At 39.4% G+C, this 19,707-nt stretch overlaps 1 protein-coding gene across 1 annotated transcript in view; it reads right to left on the minus strand.

The window, feature by feature from the left end:
* Window positions 1–4,184: 4,184 nt before the first annotated feature.
* Window positions 4,185–19,707, minus strand: part of LOC122753675 (myosin-13-like) — a 78,778-nt gene continuing 63,255 nt past the window's right edge. Inside the window, 11 exon segments of the mRNA XM_044001250.1 lie at window positions 4,185–4,262; window positions 4,945–5,079; window positions 7,556–7,651; window positions 7,746–7,850; window positions 12,144–12,314; window positions 12,477–12,602; window positions 13,257–13,460; window positions 13,560–13,868; window positions 15,578–15,702; window positions 16,566–16,731; window positions 19,029–19,212. Coding sequence (XP_043857185.1) covers window positions 4,248–4,262; window positions 4,945–5,079; window positions 7,556–7,651; window positions 7,746–7,850; window positions 12,144–12,314; window positions 12,477–12,602; window positions 13,257–13,460; window positions 13,560–13,868; window positions 15,578–15,702; window positions 16,566–16,731; window positions 19,029–19,212 — 1,636 coding nt within the window. The 3' untranslated portion in view covers window positions 4,185–4,247.

Below are 19,707 nucleotides of genomic sequence, written 5' to 3' on the forward strand. Positions count from 1 at the left end.
GACAGATATAAGATTAAGAATTGTTTATTATCTATAGCTTGCTTTTTCCTTTTGAATGTATAAAAAAATCCAACAAATAGCTTTCAAAGCTGTACTGTTTTTTTGTATTTTATTTTGAACCTCTGTTCTCTTTTGTCATTAAAAATGTTTTAATTATCCTCTTTTAAATTATTTTAATTTTTATTATTTAATTTTGTAGTTTTATCATTAGCTTCCATTTTTCCTCTCCTACCTTGTCCCACACTAGGAAAAAAAAAAAGAGAAAAAAAATAAACTCTTGTAACAAATATACATAATTAAGCAAAACAAATATGTCTCCCGCTCTTGAATCTATTAATTCTTTGTCAGAAGGCGGGGTAGCATACTTAATCATTCTTCCTCCAGAGGTTATGGTTCAACATTTTATTGATCATAATATTTTAATCTTTTAAAGGGTATTACTACGTTATATCAATTATTCTCTTGGTCCTGCTCACTCCACATTTCACACAGTTCTTCCTAGGTTTCTCTAAAATTTTCCTTCACATCATTTATTATGCTAAAATAACATTTCATAATTTGTTTGACCATTTCCATTCCATTAACACCCCTTTCAGTTCTAGTTCTTCGCAAAAGAAAAAAAAAGGACTGCTAAAAATATATTTGTACATAGGTTCCTTTCCTCTTTCTTTGTTATCTTTGGGGCAGAAACCTAGTCACAGTATGCCCGGGTCGAAAGGGACAATTTAGTTATTTTTAGGGAATAATACCATACTGTTTCCCAAAATGGCTGAACCAATTCACAGTTCTATCAACAATGCATTAATGTGTATGTTCTTCTGAAGCACCCCATAGAATGATTATTTTTGTCAGCTTTGTTAATTTGATGAGGCAGAGCCACAGAGTTGCTTTAATTTGCATTTGTCTAATATTATTGATTTGGAACTTTTTTTCCCATATAGTTGATTGCTTGGAATTCTTCCTTGGAAAAGTGGTCATTCATATTCTTTAACCATTTATTTATTGGGGAAGTAAGCTAGGTGGTATAGTGGATAGAGCGCTGGGCCTGAAGTCAAGACTTATCTTGGTAAGTTCAAATCTGACCTCAGACACTTACTAGCCATGTGCCCCTGAGCAAGTCACTTAACCCTGTTTGCTTCAGTTTCCTCTTCTGTAAAATGAGCTAGAGAATGAAACAGCAAACCACTCCAGTATCTTTGCCAACAAAACACCAAATGGGGTCATGAAGAGTTGAACACAACTGAAAAACAACTGAAATTATTGGGGAATGGCTTTTGTTCTTATATATTTGATTCAATTTCCTTATATATCCTGAATATGAGACCTTTCCCAAGGATATTTGCGGCAAAGATTCCCCGGCCCACCTTGTGTGTTGTTTTGTTTTTGTGAGGAAAAAATCCTCTTAATTTCATGTGTGGGATATATATGTATGTGCTTTTAAAATAGATGTAGCTCACAGGTGGTTTAGGTAGATATGATCTGAGATCTGGCCTCTCTTTACAAAGGGTAGGAGAAGGAATTTTGTAGTTCATGAATATAGTACTGGAATACTTATGGGCAATGAATGACAAGATCAAAGATTTGACCATCTCAGTCTATAGATGAGGTGGAGTAGAAAAATAGGTCATAGGAATTGAGTAGAATGAAAACTAGAAAGTTAGGGTAGTTGATGGAGCACCAATATGTATGAGTTGGGATAAAGTGTATGAGCCAGGATCTGAACTCATTGAGAAAGGAGAAAAGAAGGTCCTGAGGGTCAATAGATAACTATCATCAACATCTAGATTAGGTGATAAATTTGAATACTATGAATCTCAAAGGAGGAGACATTGCTGAGTGATGGTATTAGAAGGAGAGTCTGGAAGTGATAGTGGGAAGTAAGGTGTATTACCACTCCCCCATCACGACAAGGGGATATAAATGAAATCAAAACCAGGGCTGGAAAGGGTGGTCAGGGATATGAACAGAATGAGTCTCAGTGAGTGCCAGGAGATAATGTAATGAGAAAGGAAAAGGTTTAAGGTGAAAGCAAATTAAAAAATTATGTTATAAGTATTTCAGACAAAGATGTGGGGTGCGACATTGTGTGTATGGAAGTGGAGATAGGATTGAAGAGGGTGGAATTGAGAAAACAGGCACTTGTCAATAGGCAATAGGGTTTGGCAACTGCTCAGGGTGTGGGGTGGGAAGAAAGGGTTCAGAATCATTGAAATAAAGAGAATATGTAGAGGTTTGAGTATGGTTGTAGTCACTGATGAATGAGTTTCAACCTCAAGGCAGGTTATATTCTGTAAAGCACACAGCAGGCAAGAGAAGGCATGTTATGGCCTGGGGGATTGTAGTCATGAGGCAGGAGGTAACAGTATAAGGCAAAAAGATTGAAGAAATCTAGAGGGACATGGCCTCTGGAGCACTGGAAAAGACACTTGGACTAAGATGGTGACCTGGATGCTGGTGCTTGGGATTTGGGCTGGTGCAGGGAAATGGGGAAGGCCCTAGGGTGAATGAATGACTAAAACATTTATTAGGCACTTCCTTTGGGAAAAGCATTGTGCTAAGCACTAGGAATATGAACAGAATGACAGGAAGGTCCCTACTCTCAAGTCCTAAAGAGGGAAAAACAACACATAAAGAGGTTTCAACTGGAAGTCCAATAGACAAGTCTCATGCTCCTTGGAGTGCAGCAAAGCACGTTATCGTTTCTTCTCTAGTATCATTGTTTAATGTAACTACTCCCAGGACTCTTGTGTTCAGAGTCCTGGGTTGTCCTCATTAGAGTCAGAGGAGAGATGATGGCCATAGTGATATGATTTGTCTGCATATGTTGTAAAGGGTGAGGATGAAAGCAGCAAGCCTTGGGGATCCAGGGCTAGGGCCCTTAGACCAAGTGCAACCTTCCTTAAGCAAACCTGACCTCCAATGTAATATCAATTGAGCAGTCAACAAAGATTTATTGATTAATTTATTATAGAACCTGTTGTTTATATTTCTGTCCCTAGTTTCTACATCTTATCTCAGTTTAGGTAATTCACTTCAATTAAAAAGAATTTATTATGTCTACCTTTCGCAAGGCACTGTGCTAGAGATACAAAGCTATAAAATTAACATAGATAATTCAGCACAAGATAATTTTATGAGGGATAATTTTAGATCCCCCTGGTTGAGCCCTAAAGGATGCAAAAAAAATTCTAAGAGGGAAAAGTAAAGAAAGATTGAATCCCGGGGCTATAGAATAGCCTATGCGAAGGCATGGATTTAGGGAATAGAATGACATCCCATGTTTGGTTGAAAATGGAAATCTGATGCCTGGGACCTAGGAAATAGACAGAAAGGAACTTTTCTCTTCTTAGGAGTGAGAGTATATGGGGGATGGTTGACATTCCCTAGTCATCTAGTCATCTTGTAAAGAAGATTCTTGAGTAACACCTAGGGCCCCTCAATATGGCCTTCTTCTCAGCTACAACAGGTATGTGGCACTGTTGGGCTAATCATCTTTCCAAACATATAACTGATCTACATTTGGAGGAGTTTCCTCATTTATAGTTCCCAACATAGATGAAATTATAGGTCCAGTTAATAGAATAATTGGGTATAGTAATTTCTGAAATAAACTATGGATATTTCATTGAAAATTCCTATTTCAATGTCCCAACTTCTTTCAATCATGTTATGTTTGTTTCTTTCACTGCACTGAACTCAGACAATCATTCTGGGTCAAACTTTCCCTATCAGGAATGAAAATATTTTGAGATCCTAGGGGAAAAAGTCTGATCTAAATCCAAGGTATTCATTGACTGATATTTCCAAGAATCCTAGAACTTTAGTATTGGAAGGGGATTTAGAGGTTATCTAACCCAGCTATTCTTATATATAAAATGGCATAGGTAAGAATCTCAAATTCATACAATGGTAGAAGGATAGTCTACATGACTTCTCTACTTCAAGTATAGACGTGAGAGCACTGGGCTGGGACCCAGGTGAGCCTGGATCAAGCTCATTTTTCTGGGTGACCTTGAGCCACTTACCTCACCTCCTTTGGCTTAAGTTTCTTCAATGACCTTTCTACCTTAGTCTATAAATCTAGCCCTTCTAAACTCTATTATTTGGTAACTCAAGTTATAGAGCAATGAAGGTAACAAAGTTAGGCATTTTACATTACTGTTAATGTTTATTATTTTTAACATCTTCCATTTATGTTCATTGTAGATGTACCCTTGAGGAATGGGGCAATGGGTAGCTGGAGATCCTCACTCTTCCATTTTCTGTGCAGTTTGGAAAGGAAGAAAAAAGTTCGATGAATCTGTACTGAAAAACAAAAGCCCTCCCCCTCCCCCCGTGGAACACTCAAGCAAAGTGTTTAAGAAAAGGGCTTCTTTGATATTGTTCATTGTACACTCATCAGATCTCTGGCTCTCTTGCAATGCAGGGGCTACTTGGATTCTAGTAATGCTTAGAGAGAGGAGGAAGGCAGCTGATAGATACTTCCTTGCTCTGACTCTCACTTGTTCAGAGTGAGGGCAGGTCTATCAGCTCTCCATTTTCCTTTGCCCTTTCCCTAGGTGGACCAAAGTAAGAAGCCCTCACCAATCTGAGTAAGAACTTTTGCAATACATCTTCCTGCAAGTTTAGAGAGCTTAGCTTAAATGAGTATTATGACTTCAATGTTTCATAGAATATTTAAAAAGTATGAAAACATTCTGGAAACATCCTGAACGAGATGTACAAAACCTGTGACTAGGTGACAAGAGAGAACAAAACATTTATGGTTGTAGATTCTATCCTTTGGCCTTGGGTTGGGTTTCTTGGAATCCCAAGCACAACCTTTGCACTCCCAAGTTTTTTGTAGGACCTACCCGGGAAGAAGCTGCACCTGTGGTTTCCCTAAAATTCTAGGACTAGATAGAAATGGCAGTTTTTGCTAGGCATTGTGGTCTATGTACCAACCTGGCTCCCTGCGTCTTGACTCTTGGCTCTTAGCTTATTGACCTGTGACTCGGCAATGTCGGCCCGCTCCTCAGCTTCTTCCAGCTCATGTTGAACTCTCCTGCACCTTGTTAGCTGAGTGTTGGCTTGTTCCTCCTAAAAAAGAATGAGGTAGGGAATGACAACCGTTCTACACCTTTGTTAATGAGACTCCTATTCCTTCCTATTTTTTGGGAATCAGCTCCTAGCACAGTGCCTGACACACAGTAGATGCTTAATAAATATTTGTTGATTAAATGATGGATGTGCACTGAACTATCTTTCCTGAGATAGATTAAGAAAGGCAGAGTTCTCCAAAATAACGGACTTGGATATTTCCCAGGTAATGTTATGAATAGCTGATATTTATATGGGACTAATTTAAAGTTTGCAATGTGTTTTACATATATTATCCCATCTTATCCTCCCAACAGCACTGGGAGGCAGGTGCTAATATTATCATACCTTTTTACAGATAAAGAAAACTGAGAAAGGCAGCAATTAAATGATTTGCTTAGAGTCACCCAGCTAGTCAGTGTCAGAGGCAAGATTTAAACACAAGCCTTCCTTCCTTCAAGCTCAGCATGCCTTCCCCTCCATCACCTAGCTGTCTCATGAGAACTGCAGGATAAATCTGGTTAGAGAAGGGAAGGAATCTTGGATTCTAAGCTAAGGAGGAAGAAGGACAGGCATCCCTGCATCTATAGACTGAGAAAGACCTCTATCTTTCAGAGAGAAATCCAGCTCACATGGCATACTGAGCACCAGACTTGCTCTGTGTCCAGATCTAGCTAGATGAATCTACTGTAGGTATAAAGGTTCACTTGACAGTGATTCAAACATACTGGAGCATTTTGCCATTTCCTGCTCTAGCTTTTTTTTATGGGTGAGGAACTGAAGAAAACAGTTCAGTGACTTTCTTAGGTTCACACAGCTAGTAAGTGTCTGAGACTCATGAAGTTGAGTTTTGCTGATTCCAAGTCCACTGCTCTATACACTGAGCCCTAATTGCCTCCCTGGGACTAAACCAGAATAAAGCTGGCCTCCTGAGTAGATAGCAAAGACAACATAAGGAGAGGCTGAATGCTTTCTCCACCCAAAAAAGTCAGGTTAGTATTTATTAAGAATTCCAGCACAAAACATTGTCTGATGGTGGAGGCTGGGTAGGGAAGAGGAATACAGAAAATGGAAATGAAACAGTTACTGCTGTTTATCCATGTTTGATTTCATCCATAGCAGGGCAGAGTAAGATAAAGATGGCTGGGGTGGGGAGTTAGGGTAAGGAAGGGTTGATGGGGCAGAATGAAGAAGAATGGGGTAGGGTGAGGTAGGACAGAACATGTAACAGCTTACATTTGTATTGGGAGGCACCTTAATGAAAATGTGAGAAAGGAACAGGCAGTCTTTTAAGAATGATATTCCTTGGGGGCTTTTCCTTTATATCCCTCATGCTCAGTACACTGCCTGGCACATAGTAAGGACTTAATAAATGGTTGTTGATTGACTGATTAATTTAGGAGCCTTTCAATCACAACGAAACTCTGAAACAAAACCCCACTGTTAAATACGAATATTCTTCCAGTAACACAATATGCTTGTGAATTTTGGAATACCACAGTCTCCAAAGCAAAAAAAGACAACAGAGATAGATGGCAGACAAAAATAGGTTGTAGCACATTATCAACAATTATTTGCACATAAGACATGGGCCAGTTATGCTGTTAGACTGAAGGGCAACAAATAGCTGGAGTGTGTTAACTGGGGATATTAAGAGAACTATCAAAAGGTTGCCAGCATGTTGGGTGGAGCTCTATGAAGGGCTTATGAGAGAACATGGATAAGAGAAGCGCAGGCTGAGACAGTGAGGATGAATTCTAAATTACACTATTAGTGGAGGGAATTCACACACTGATGGTATATTGAAGTCCTAAGGTATTTAAGGTTTATAAAGAGCTTTTCTCATATAACTCCTGTGATGGATGTGGTTCAAATATTAATACCTCCATTTTATAGATGAGGAAACAGACTCAAATGCAATGAACGACTCTTCTCAGATCACAGATCTCATAAATATCAGGGCCATGACTCAAATCTTTTTTTTTCTGACTTCAAATATAATACTGCTCCCTAGAAAGCATACTCACAGAATGTTGAGTTTGGAAGGGATTTTAGGAGTCATTTCAATCCATCAAACCCAATCCCTTGATTTTGTGGGAGAGAAAACTGGGCTTGGACCCTGAGGAGCTATGTGATCTGGAATAAAGTTCCTAAATGTTGGTTTCTTTTAAAAAATGGACACATGGGGGGCAGCTAGGTGGTGAAATGGCTAAAGCAACAGCCCAGGATTCAGGAGGACCTGAGTTCAAATCCAGTCTCAGACACTTGCCACTTACTAACTATGTGACCCTGGGCAAGTCACTTAACCCTCATTGCCCTGACTCCCCTCAACCCCCTCCCCCTGCCAAAAAAAAAAGAAAAAGAAAAAAAAAGAAATGGACATATGCTCTGCAAGCAAAATTGACAACTAGGAGAAAATACACAGCACGGTGGGAACCATGCCTACATGTCACCTGGGGGAAGCTTCTCTACTCACAGCATCCTCTGCTTGTCTCTTATATGCCTTCACTTTGGCCTGTAACTTGTCTACCAGGTCCTGGAGCCTCAGGACATTCTTACGATCTTCCTCAGCCTGGATAAAGAGGATTAGGATTCTAAGTCTCCATCTACTTTTCTGAACACAATTTGAGTAGCAGAGACTCTATTGTGACTTCTCTGACATTTACCTGGTAAGTAATTTCTTTGACTTTCCGTTCATATTTGTGGGCCCCTTTAATGGCTTCAGCTCCCCTCTTCTGCTCGGCATCAAGCTCATTTTCCAGCTCATGAACCTAAAAACCAATGTCATGGAAAGAACACAAGAGAGAGATCAAAATCTCTAAGGACCTTCCTCACTTACTTATGTGATGGTGGGGTCATATTGAACTTTGCAAAGGTGCATACTGAAGTACATGGGTCCCTAAACTCTTTCGAATGAGTAACTACTTTGGTTTACTTCAAAGTCTTAAGATTGCTTGTAGGTAGATATAAGCAGTGATACTGCACGTCACTATCAGGGGTAGGATGTGAACCACACTCCTATTCCCATAAGGCACAGAAATGGAGACAAGTGGCAGGAATCCCTGAGAGTTATGCAGAGTCAAAGTCCCATGTAGGGATCACTTCCTCTATTAAATCTTTTTTGACTTCCCAGTCCCTCCATTGCTATGTCTCTCTAGTCCTTTAGCTATGAGTGATCTCCCCCTCCTCAAAATTTTTAGCGTATTTTACTTGTACCACCCATTTATACTTACCTTACCATACACCTAGGGGGTTACACACATTTCCCTTTCCATGTAGTAATGTCAAAGGAACTACAAGTCTGCCCATTTTCCCCTTCTCTTGGATATTTTGGGAACTGCCCCTAGAAAATTAAATAACCCCACCCATAAATCTAGGGGCAATTGGGGGTAGACTGAGAGACAACTAGGGAGAGACTGGGGTGTTATTCCAAAACCTTTAAATGCACATAGATTATTAATACAGGTAGGAGGGTAGTACCTAGGTTCTGAGATAGAAAAGATACAAATTTTGATGTCATTATGTCCATTGTGGAATTGGGGTGAAAGTCCTACTTATTAGGTACAAGGGGAAGGTGTTCTGGATGTCTGGAAGACTTCTAGGCCCGATTCTAGAGAATGAAGTATACGAGAAATCTCTAGAAATAGATGTTTTTGAGACAGGAAATTTAGAGATACAGTGCTGGTCCTCTAGAAAAGGGGATGACCACCATCTGCTGGGCACTAAGAAGAAATGCATGAAGCATGGATTGTAGACAAAATAATATGTGCTAATGTAACCTCATCAGGGAGCAGCAACTGGAGACATCTGTTAGAACTCCTGGAGGTGTGAGTGGAATAGACAAGAGAGAAGAAATTCTGGGGCAATTCATTTGACCTCTTTGTGCCTTAGTATCTTCATGTATAAAACAGGGCTAATAATAGCACTAACCTCACAAGAACATTGTAAGAATCAAGTGAGATAGCATAAACAAAGTACTTCACAAATCTTAGAGCATCATATAAATATTAGCTATTTGTCCTTATTAAATTTCTTCTTATTAGGTTTAGCCCAATGCCTTTAGCTGTCTATGTCTTCATCCAGGTTGCTGAAAAAAAATATTGGCATAGGGCCAAACCCAAATTTATGCCTACCTTACTCGAGACTTCCTTTCAACGTGACTGAACTATTAAAGATTACTCTTTAGGTAAGGTCATTTGACTGATTCTGAATCAACTTAACTATTATCATTTAGCTCATGGTAACTAGCATTTCTATAGCATTTTACAGATGCCATTTCATTTTGACCCTCAGTCCTATAGGATAGATACTATCATTATCACCATTCTATAGATGAGGATAAGGAGACAATTTAGAGGTGGAATGACTTGCCCAGATTCACACAGCTAGTAAGTATCTAAGGTTGGATTTGAACTCAGGTCTTTCTGACTCTAGGACCAGTGATCAATCCACTGAGCCACATCACCATAATCCTGAGGAGTTGTAAAAATGAGGTAAGCTCTGCTTTACAGAATTCCTCTGATTTATTCAACTACTAACTCTGGAAAAAAGAAAATGAGGTTCATTTTGGCATAGCCCATTCTTGATGGAGGTTTTTTTTTCTCTCTTCCTTTTCTCTAGGCCCACAAACTTTTAATGATACCAAGTTCTCTTGTCTGGCTGTATCATTGCTCCAAAGGTTATAGCAACAACTTCACTTATTATCTTATATAGTTCTGTGTTGGCTTGTGGTAATTTCTTTCAATTTGTTTTTTCTCCACTAGGGTCCTTCTTGACAGAGTCCATGTGGATTTGTAGGTTGGGGATGAGAACTACCCTACTCTCTCAGTTGTCTCTCAGGCCACCTAAATTCTCCTAAAGAGAGGGTTATTCATATTAATTAGGGATGCTTAGGGGTAGGAAGAGGAAGTAACATATTTCCTCTGGTGCTACTGCTTTTAGGGAAAGGAGAAATTTAGAGTGTCTCCCCCTTGTATCATAATTACATCTTTCACATCTTCCCCTCCCTATGACTTTCTAGGGTTCTGGAGAGTAGGGCCTATCACTTGGCTTCACATCAGTCAGTGCTAAATAAATATATTTTGGACCACATTGCATGGGAGCAACTTGTTTTTATTTTATTTTATTTTTATTTGTTTGTGGGACAATGAGGGTTAAATGACTTGCCCAGGGTCACACAGCTAGTAAGTCTCATGTGTCTGAGTCCAAATTTGAACTCATGTCCTCCTGAATCCAGGGCCAGTGTTTTATCTACTGCACCACCTAGCTGCCCCCAACTTGTTTTTGAAAGTAGCCAGATGAGGCTCCACAGAAACAAATTTCCTTCATTATTCACTGACTTACAGGCACTATTGATAGATTGTTGAATAGTAACCAGAAAAGGTGTGTTTTAGTCTTTTTCTTTCCTTCCTTCCTTCCTTCCTTCCTTCCTTCCTTCCTTCCTTCCTTCCTTCCTTCCTTCCTTCCTTCCTTCCTTTCTTTCTTTCTTTCTTTTGTGAGGCAATTGGGGTTAAGCCCAGGGTCACATAGCTAGTAAGTGTCAAGTTTCTGAGGCTGGATTTGAGCTCAGGTCCTCCTGACTCCTTGGCTGGTGCTCTATCCACTGCACCACCTAGTTGCCCTCATGTTTTAGTAAGAGTGTTTCCTCTAATTTTTGCTCTTCTCCTCTGTCTGTCTGTCTCTCTCTCCCCTTTCCATCCTAGCCCCAAATCTTCCCAGGGGGCATGTTTTACACACTCCTCTCCATCATTACCCCTCTAACACCTCTTCCTGTAGCTCTGTTTTAAAAACAAAAAGAAACAAAATTAAACAGTTCAACCAGATTTGGGGACTTAGAAAAGGGTGAGGGAAAGTCGAGGAAGATCAGCCATGGAGCTGAACAGAGAAATTGGCAAATCAAGAACAGAAACCAGCATAACATATAGGATAGAGGAGATTTGAAATGTTTACTTTGAAGAGAAAGCTCAAACCATCTGTACTCTGGAGAATAGGAAGTATGCTAGGCTTGCTGTAGGAAGGATTTAAGTTAGACTTAAGAAACACTGAGAAAGGAATGAAACACTGGAATGGGTGAACAAAAGAAGGTAGGTATTTTAGACAAAATGGGAAATTAGTTCTTGAATTGTGGGCTTTTGCATATATACAGGAAGAAGTTCCCTGACCAATGTCACTTTGCAGTAACAGAATTGGTTCACTATAACCAAGCCTTATCAAGTCCCTCAACATGAGCTGGGTCACCCATTTACACTATTTATAGTATTGTTTCTATGGAATTAACTGACCCTATCAATATTGTTTTGCCTAGTTTTGTTACTGTAAGATTCAAGTAATGGTATTAGGGGAGTATGATTGTATGACTGTCTACACACTTTAATTTGCTAAGCACTTTCTTTCCTCATCACTGCCAGGCTCAGTGATCAAACAGTTGGAAAGCATTTAGCCATGGTCATACATCTAGGAAGGAGTGAGGGTCTTTTGAGCCCATTTTCAGTACTATTTCTACCATATACCTCTCTAAAATGGAAATCAGATAAAAATGTTGCTTTTCCCATATATATATTCTTTTTCTTTTCTTTTTTCTCTTTTTTTTGGTGAGGCAATTGGGGTTAAGTGACTCGCCCAGGGTCACACAGCTAGTAAGTATCAAGTGTCTGAGGTCACATTTGAACTCAGGTCCTCCTGACTCAATGGCTAGTGCTCTATCCACTGCACTACCTAGCTGCCCCCCCATATATTTTCCATGAACAGATTTGAAGCTACATAAAACTCCTCATAAACTGAATATTTAAAAAGTCATAGGCACAATAATGATTATTTCAATACTTTAAGTTATATGTGCTTGCTAAAATATGAGATTGTGTGTGTGTGTGTGTGTGTGTGTGTGTGCTGATGAGTAGAAATGGTCACAAACCCACTTTCAGGCCACTCTGTGACTTTCTGCTCTTTGTTCTTTCTGCCAATCTTTGTGTGACCCTTTCTGTAGGTAGGTGTACTACCTGTCTTCTACATAGACCAAGAATTCTAAGATAAGTCACAACTCCCTGGTTATTCTCACAGTACTGTACCCTATTCTCCAGTTTCTGGATCTGCTTCTTTCCTCCCTTCAGGGCCAGCTGCTCAGCCTCATCCAGGCGGTGCTGCAAGTCCTTCACGGTCTGCTCCAGGTTCTTCTTCATCCGCTCCAGGTGGGCGCTGGTGTCCTGCTCCTTCTTCAGCTCCTCAGCCATCATGGCTGCCTGGTTGGGTCCACAGGACATATTAATGTCATCTAACTCATCACTAAACCATCCAGGGGGTTTCCTTGATTCCTTACAGGAAACTTTTTGAGCCTAGAGGCCCACCCTTTCCTCTAACCCTTCATTTAACCTCTGTGAAAACAGGCAACAGAGCTCACTCACATCTGTGATAGCTTTTTTGGCCTTCTCCTCTGCATTCCGGGCTTCCTGGATAGAGTTTTCCACTTCTTTTTGGCATTCTGCTATGTCAGACTCCAGCTTCTTCTTTGTGTTTATGAGGCTGGCATTCTAGTAAGAAAAATAGATAATGGGAATTTGATTTCATAAACTCAGAGCCAGAAGACACTTCAGAAAGCCATCTAGTCATTTTACAGATGAATAAATTGAGGTCAAAGAATGTTAAGTGACTTGTACAAGGTCATGCAGATAGTATGTGATGGCTGGGATTGAAACTGAAGCTATCTGACTTTAATTCTAGTTCTCTTTCCTCTGTTTCATGGTTATATTTCTGTAGTTTAAAAAATAGATTTTGAAATATTTTGATTTACTTAAAATTTATAGTCTGCATGTTTCCAAAAGGACTTGAGGTGGCTTACATTTCAAAGCAAGTTTAGAGTGCACGAGACCCTTAGAGATAAACCAGAATATGGGCCTTCTGAACCAAGCTGAAGGAGTAGATGCTTTCAGCTGCCAAAGTTGAAAACATTACAATATTTTGTTAATAAATCTAGCTCTTGTTTTTCCTGGCAGCTACAACAAAAAGGGATATATTGTGTGTTTCATAGTTTTTGTTTTCTGATAAGGGAAAGAATACAGATTAGTCTGCAGAGACATAGTTATTCCTGGAATTAAACTCGAGCAAGAGATGAAGCATGTGTGTCCCTTTCTTTCTGCATTTTTGGAGAGGCAAAAGAATCGTGTCTGGAGCAGATCCCAGAGTACCTGGGTGTGTAGGAGTTGCACCCGTTCACTCGCATCTAGCAGCTCCTGTTCGGACAGTCTTCGTGTCCTATCAGTCTGCTCCAAGGCCACTTTCATCTCATCAAGCTCCTCCAACAAGAGGCTGTTCCTCCGTTCCACAAGAGCCAGCTGCTCTTTCAAGTTACTGTTGTCCCTCAGAGCATCGTCCAGTTGCAGCTGAGAATCCTTTAGTAGGAAGCAAGCATGAGACCAGAACTGACAAAATAAAGCTACAGAGAGCGAAGCTGTACCAGAAGAGCACTGTCTAAAGGCTGCCTCACTTACCTTGAGCTGACCCTGGAAGGTGCGCAGGTGTTTTTGGGTCTCAGCCACTTGGCGGTTAGCCCGGCCCAACTGAATCTCCATTTCATTGAGGTCTCCTTCCATCTTTTTCTTAAGCCTCAGGGCATCATTTCTGCTCCTGATCTCAGCATCCAACATGCTCTGCATGGACTCTGCCATTCTCTGGCTGTTTCTTTTTAGCTGCTCAATTTCCTCATCTTTTTCAGTGACTTTCCGGTCAATCTCAGATTTTACCTGATTTAGCTCTAGCTGGATACGCAAGACTTTGCTTTCTTCATGTTCCAAGGAGCCCTGGGTGGAAGAAAATATCAGATCATGTCACTTTTTCCATAGAAAGTGTTCCTAGATAGGGAGAGTACATATGGGGGCCGAAGCAATCAAGCTGATAACTCTCCCTTGCATGTAAATGGATTTAGCTGCACAGTCTCACCTCTAGTGAAGATGAGTCAAGCACCTGAGACTAGTTCATTGAAAAACAGGTCAGAGTGGTAGGAAATGTAAGCTCTAATAGAATGTATGCAAAACAAAAAACAAACAAAAAAGAATGTATATTCATGGAGGACAAAGGATTGTTTTTTTTTTTGTCTTTGTATCTTCATCATTTAGCACAGTGTCTTGCACATAGTAGGCACTTATTAAATGGCTGTATAATTCAATTGAAATCAAATTACCCAAAGTCTTAAATAAAACCAAAGAAGTATTTAAATAATGGTCCTAAGCTCATTGAATGGCTTGATGGAACCAGAGGGCAAAGATACCAGGAGAATTCAAATCTAAAAGTTTACTGTTTGTTGTTAGGTGATTTTCTTACTTCTAGGAGGTAAGCTTGGATCTCTTTTAACAACTAGTATGAATTAGGATCCATCTTTGTTTTTAAAGAATAAATAATATTTAAGTGGACTTATTCCTAAATAAGGCTACTGCCCTTCTGAGTCCCTTGGACATACTTTTGCTGCAATTCTGCTAAAAGCATGGCCATTGCTTTTAGTGAAGCCAATCACAACTTTTCACAACCAGCATAATCTGGGAAAGCATTCTGCTAACAGAGAGGTCCTGGCCAATCAAATTCAATTCAATTAAACAAGCATTTAAGTGCATGCTATGTGCTAGTCACTGTGCTAAGTGCTGGGGAACAAAAATGAACCAGTCCTTGCCTTCAGAGAGTTTATATTTCATGGGAAAAGGGGGTATGACATGGACAAGGTAAATTCCCTGGGGGGTAGAATGAGGAAAAGAGCACTAGCGACTGTGAGGATCAGGTTAAGCTTTCTGTAGGAGGTAACCTTTACACTGAACTTTGAAGGAATCTAGAGATTCTAAGAGATGGAGCTGAGAAGATAGTGTACTCCAGACATTGAGGGTAGCCTATGCAAAGGCATTTTTTGTTGTCATTTTCCAGTCATGTCTGACTTTCTGTGACCCTATTTGGGATTTTATTGGCAGCTATACTAGAGTGGTTTGCTATTTCCTTTGCTAGCTCTTTTGACAGATGAGGAAATGAGTCAAACTAGGTTAAGCGACTTGCCCAGTGTCACACAGCTAGTAAGTATCTAAGGCCAGACTTGAACTCATGAAAGTGAGTCTTCCTGACTCCAGGTCCAACACTCTATCCACTGTACTACCTAGGTACCCATGAAAAGGTATAGGACCAACAATGGAATATCATAGACAGATGATTGGGACATATGGGATAATATGAAGTTTTAAATTACTGAAAGTGGTTTGAGGTTGATTCCTTTTCTTCCTGAGAGAACAGGATTGAGAAAATAATAAAATAGATGTTTTGTCCAAAATGGACAAATATCATATACTGACTAAAGGAAAGGGGATAGATGAGATAAGGTATAGGCCCAGAGCTGACAATTGGCTCCAATAATAATTTGGGTATATTTTCTATGAGGACATACAGAAAGGGGAAGAGATTAGAGAGGTCACCTAATATAACCATTTCAGTTTCATGTTTCTCTAAAAGACCAGCATGTAATATTTTAGAAACTTGCCTCAGCTTCTTCTAAAGAAGCCTGGAGATCTGACTTTTCTTGTTCAACTTGCTTCTTGGTCTTTTCCATTTCCTTCATATTCTTGCTCTTTTCTGCAATCAGCTCGTTTAAATCAGAAATCTCCTCTGTAAGAATAGAATTTGTTGTTTAAGTAATTCCACAGTGCTCCCAAGTCCTCACATAGGCAGTTCAACTTTCTTGCTCTCTTGTCCCTGACCAACAGGTTCATAAAAAGAGAGAATTAAGTAGAATTCTATTTTAGACACTGCATAGAGACAGTGTGGAGGAATGAGCCCTGGATTTAGAGTTGGGGGTCTGGGATGGAATCCTAGCTATGACATGTACTATCTATATAACCTCAGGTAAGTCAAATAACCTCCCACCTGCAAAATAAGCAAGTTATGATTATTATATGGCCTCTAATAACATTTCCATCTCTACAACTATGATTTTATGGTCAGTAAGCCATAGACCATTTTGCCTGACTTCAACTCTATAGAGATGGGCATGTGAAGAAAAGTTCTCATTTACCTCAATAATTTCATGAGGTTTTAAAAATAACCAAGAGACAACCAAAGAAGAGAATTGGTTAGATTACCTCATGGGAAAACAGTCACAGGAATTACTGGGAGGTCTTCTTACTGCCAAATATAGCAGTGGATTTGAAAACTCGATGTGTTCCCCTAAATAGAATCTAAAGAAAGGATGAATTTGGATCCCCAGATGCCTAGCAATAAGGCATGGTCTTGGACCTTGGCATAAAGGCAGAATAACTGTCATATTATTGATGTGATAATATCTGTGAATGTACTTTGAAAGTTGCATGGTGTTATTATTATTATTTAACCAATTTATGGGTCTACTTAGGAGACAGAATGAAGGCTGAGTGGGGTCATGTATAGTTGTAGGCATCTGGAAGAAGATAGGGGCCTGAGGGACAAATAGTGGAGCTAGTAAGTTTCAAACATCTGGAGGTGGGCATGCTGACCTTGTAGGTTCTTGTTTTCCCTTTTCATGGTCTCTAATTGGTCTAGTACTTCCTCATAGGCATTTTTCATTTTGAAAAGTTCAGTGCTCAAGGATCGAGATTCTTTCTGAGCAGATTCCAGCTCTGCTTGGTTCTCCTCAAGCTTTTGCTTCCACTCCACAAGGACCTAGAGAATCACAAGGATTGGTAATGGGAAGTAGCAGTGACTGGTCTTAATGTTAAAAATATATATACATATAGACAAATGTACACATATATACAGATATATTAGTATATTGTACATGGTCCTTTGTTTTCAAAGAGGATCAATAACAACATGTCTTAACTCATGCATGAATTGGATTTAAGAGCTTTCTCTCTCTCTCTCCCCCCATATACATACATACATATATACATATATCTTTATATATATACATATGTATACACAGATATGTATATTTTATGTATTTTATATATACACACACATGCAACTGAAAAAACTGAGTTTATCTCATCCTTAGGGGTTAAGAATAAAGGGTTTTGACATTGCGAGGCTAAAATGTTATACATTGTCACAAAGGGGTTAAGATCATATTATGAAATCTACTTTATAAAACATCACTTCCTCCTGCTCCCCCTGCCAATATTATATAGTTTATCCAAAACAAATGATCAATAATGGGGTATAACAACTTAAAAATAGTTTGCTGCTTGAGACCAACATAATCATAGTTAGAATTTAATAAAAATGGTAATAATAATAATAGCTAACATTTATGCGGGGCTTACTATTTTCCAGGCACTGTGCTAAGTGCATTATAAATATTAATTCATTAGATTTTCACTACAATCCTGGGATAAAGATGCTATTATTATCTTCATTTTCCAGGTGAGGAAACTGAAGCAAACAGAGGTTAAGTGACTTGCACACGATCGCACAGCTAGTAAGTTCCAAAGACTGAATCTGAACTCAGGTCTTCTTGACTCCAAGTCCAATGCCTGTAACACCTAGCTACATTTAATAGGGCATTTTAAGGTTTACAAAGCACTTTACATATATTATTTCACTTGATCTTTACAAAGACCCTGTCAAATAGAGTTCTATTATTATTTCTATTTCAAAGCTGAGGAAATTGGGGCTGAGAGAGGTTTACAGGACTTATGTGCCCAAGGTCAACCAGCTAGCAAATATCCGAGATGGGATGGGATTTGAACTCTTATATTTCTGACTCTAAGCCCAGTGCACAGACCACTTGGTGTTTCATACCCTTTTAAAATATTGTTTGTATTCATATAACACCTTATAGTTTCTGAGATGCTTTTCTCAGAAAGACGCTGTGAGATAGGTGGCCCAGGGAACACCTCCATTTTGCATTTGAGGAAGCTGAGGCTCAGAAAGCCTCAGAGCTAGGAGCTGAATCTCTGGCTTCTGATGCCAAGTTCTGTGTTCTTTGTACTCTGTTGCTTTGCATTTTATATCACAATTGTGACACAGAAACACTCACACATGGCTCTGAGTTGGCTTGTGTGCCTCCTCTCCCTTAAGCTGCTCTCCTTCCCTGTGCACAGATTACTGGAGGTTTGAAATTGTCCCAACCCCAATTTAGGAGAGCTTGTCATTATGCTTCCCCAAATGCTGGTGTGACACCACTGAAGTGTCCCAGAACCCAGAATGACATATCATCTTCAATTCAATTCAACGAACATTTATTAAGTATCTCCTATGTGTCATGCATTAGGTTCCCCCCCACACCCCCATCACCTCTAGTATTCTTTCTGAGAGTATTCGATTTGGAGTCAGGAGGACTTTTGTTCAGATCTTGTCTGTATGGTCACGGGCAAGTCACTGAAGTTTTCTGAATCTTAGTTTCCTCATCAATAAAAAGGGATAATAATACCTATAGTACTTTATGAGGTTGTTGTGAGGTTCAAGTGAGATAATATATGTAAATCACTTTGCAAATTTTAATGCAGTACATAAATATTAATGAAAAAGAAGATCTCAAAGCTCCAGTAAATTCCCTATTTTTGTGTCTCCCAAACTTCTGGGTTCCACATTGGTTTCACTTCTAATTCTTTTCTTAATATAAATGTTCTAATCCAATTTCATTAAGCATTCTCTTTCCCTCTGACTCATACCCCTAATCTTTACATTGATTCAGTTTCTCAGACACACTTTCACCTCTGCACATTTAGTACCTCATGCACCCAAGGACTGGTTTTAGACATGTCTATTCCATTATTTATTCCATCATTATAGATCAGGAGGGACAAATGACAAGTATGGACAGTTATGAGGTTCTTTCACCTTCCATGAACATCTACCTGCATTTTAAATTGGGTGACTCTAGGGTATAACAAATGGGTCACACTTATATGGTGCTTTCCCCTTTAGAGAATACTTTCCTTACAACAACCTTATGAAAAAAGTAGAATAGGTATTTTTGTCATGTATTTGTATTTCTACAGCTATTAAGGAAGGACCTTATCAAAGTTCCTCTGTTTCTTGTCCAGAGCAGCACAGGCTGTGTTAGATCTTTCCAAATCAAGCATAAGGTCTTCCACTTCCCCCTGAAGCCTCTGTTTGGTTTTCTCCAAGGATGAACATTTGGAGTTCACAGTCTCAATATTTTCTTCAGCCTCTTGGAGCCGCTGGGCTAATTTTTTCCTAAAAGGACCAAAGATAATTCCTCAAAAAGGAACTGTTTATGAACACATAGGAAAACTAACAAATGGAGAGTTGGTGAAGAGAGAAGTTTAAGTTCTTCTGACTGAAGTATAGTGGGTGTGAGCCCAGTGGTGGCCTCAACATGCCAAGACTGAGTCTTCTTGGAGCATAGTTGTGTGGGAGGTAGTAAACACTATATAAAGCTAAATATTGGGATCAGTGGGATAGTCAGTGAGTACCATAAGAGAAAGTGGAAAAGGTCTTTGAAGAGAGAGATCAATTTAGCTATTTAGTGATTTTTGTATGCAATTCAATTCTGGCTCAGTAGCCCATCAAAAGGCCTTTCTTTACCACTCAGTAAGCAGATGGAACATAGTCACATAGTACTTGTACATTCTTTGAACTGGGGAGGAGGACCCTATCATTACACATTGTCACAAACTTCTAGAAGCAGGTTCCCTAAACACTTTATGTGTGTTGGCAGCAGGCAGAGTC

The sequence above is a fragment of the Dromiciops gliroides genome, chromosome 4 (genome assembly GCF_019393635.1).
Source record: "Dromiciops gliroides isolate mDroGli1 chromosome 4, mDroGli1.pri, whole genome shotgun sequence".
Taxonomy (NCBI): Eukaryota; Metazoa; Chordata; class Mammalia; order Microbiotheria; family Microbiotheriidae; genus Dromiciops; species Dromiciops gliroides.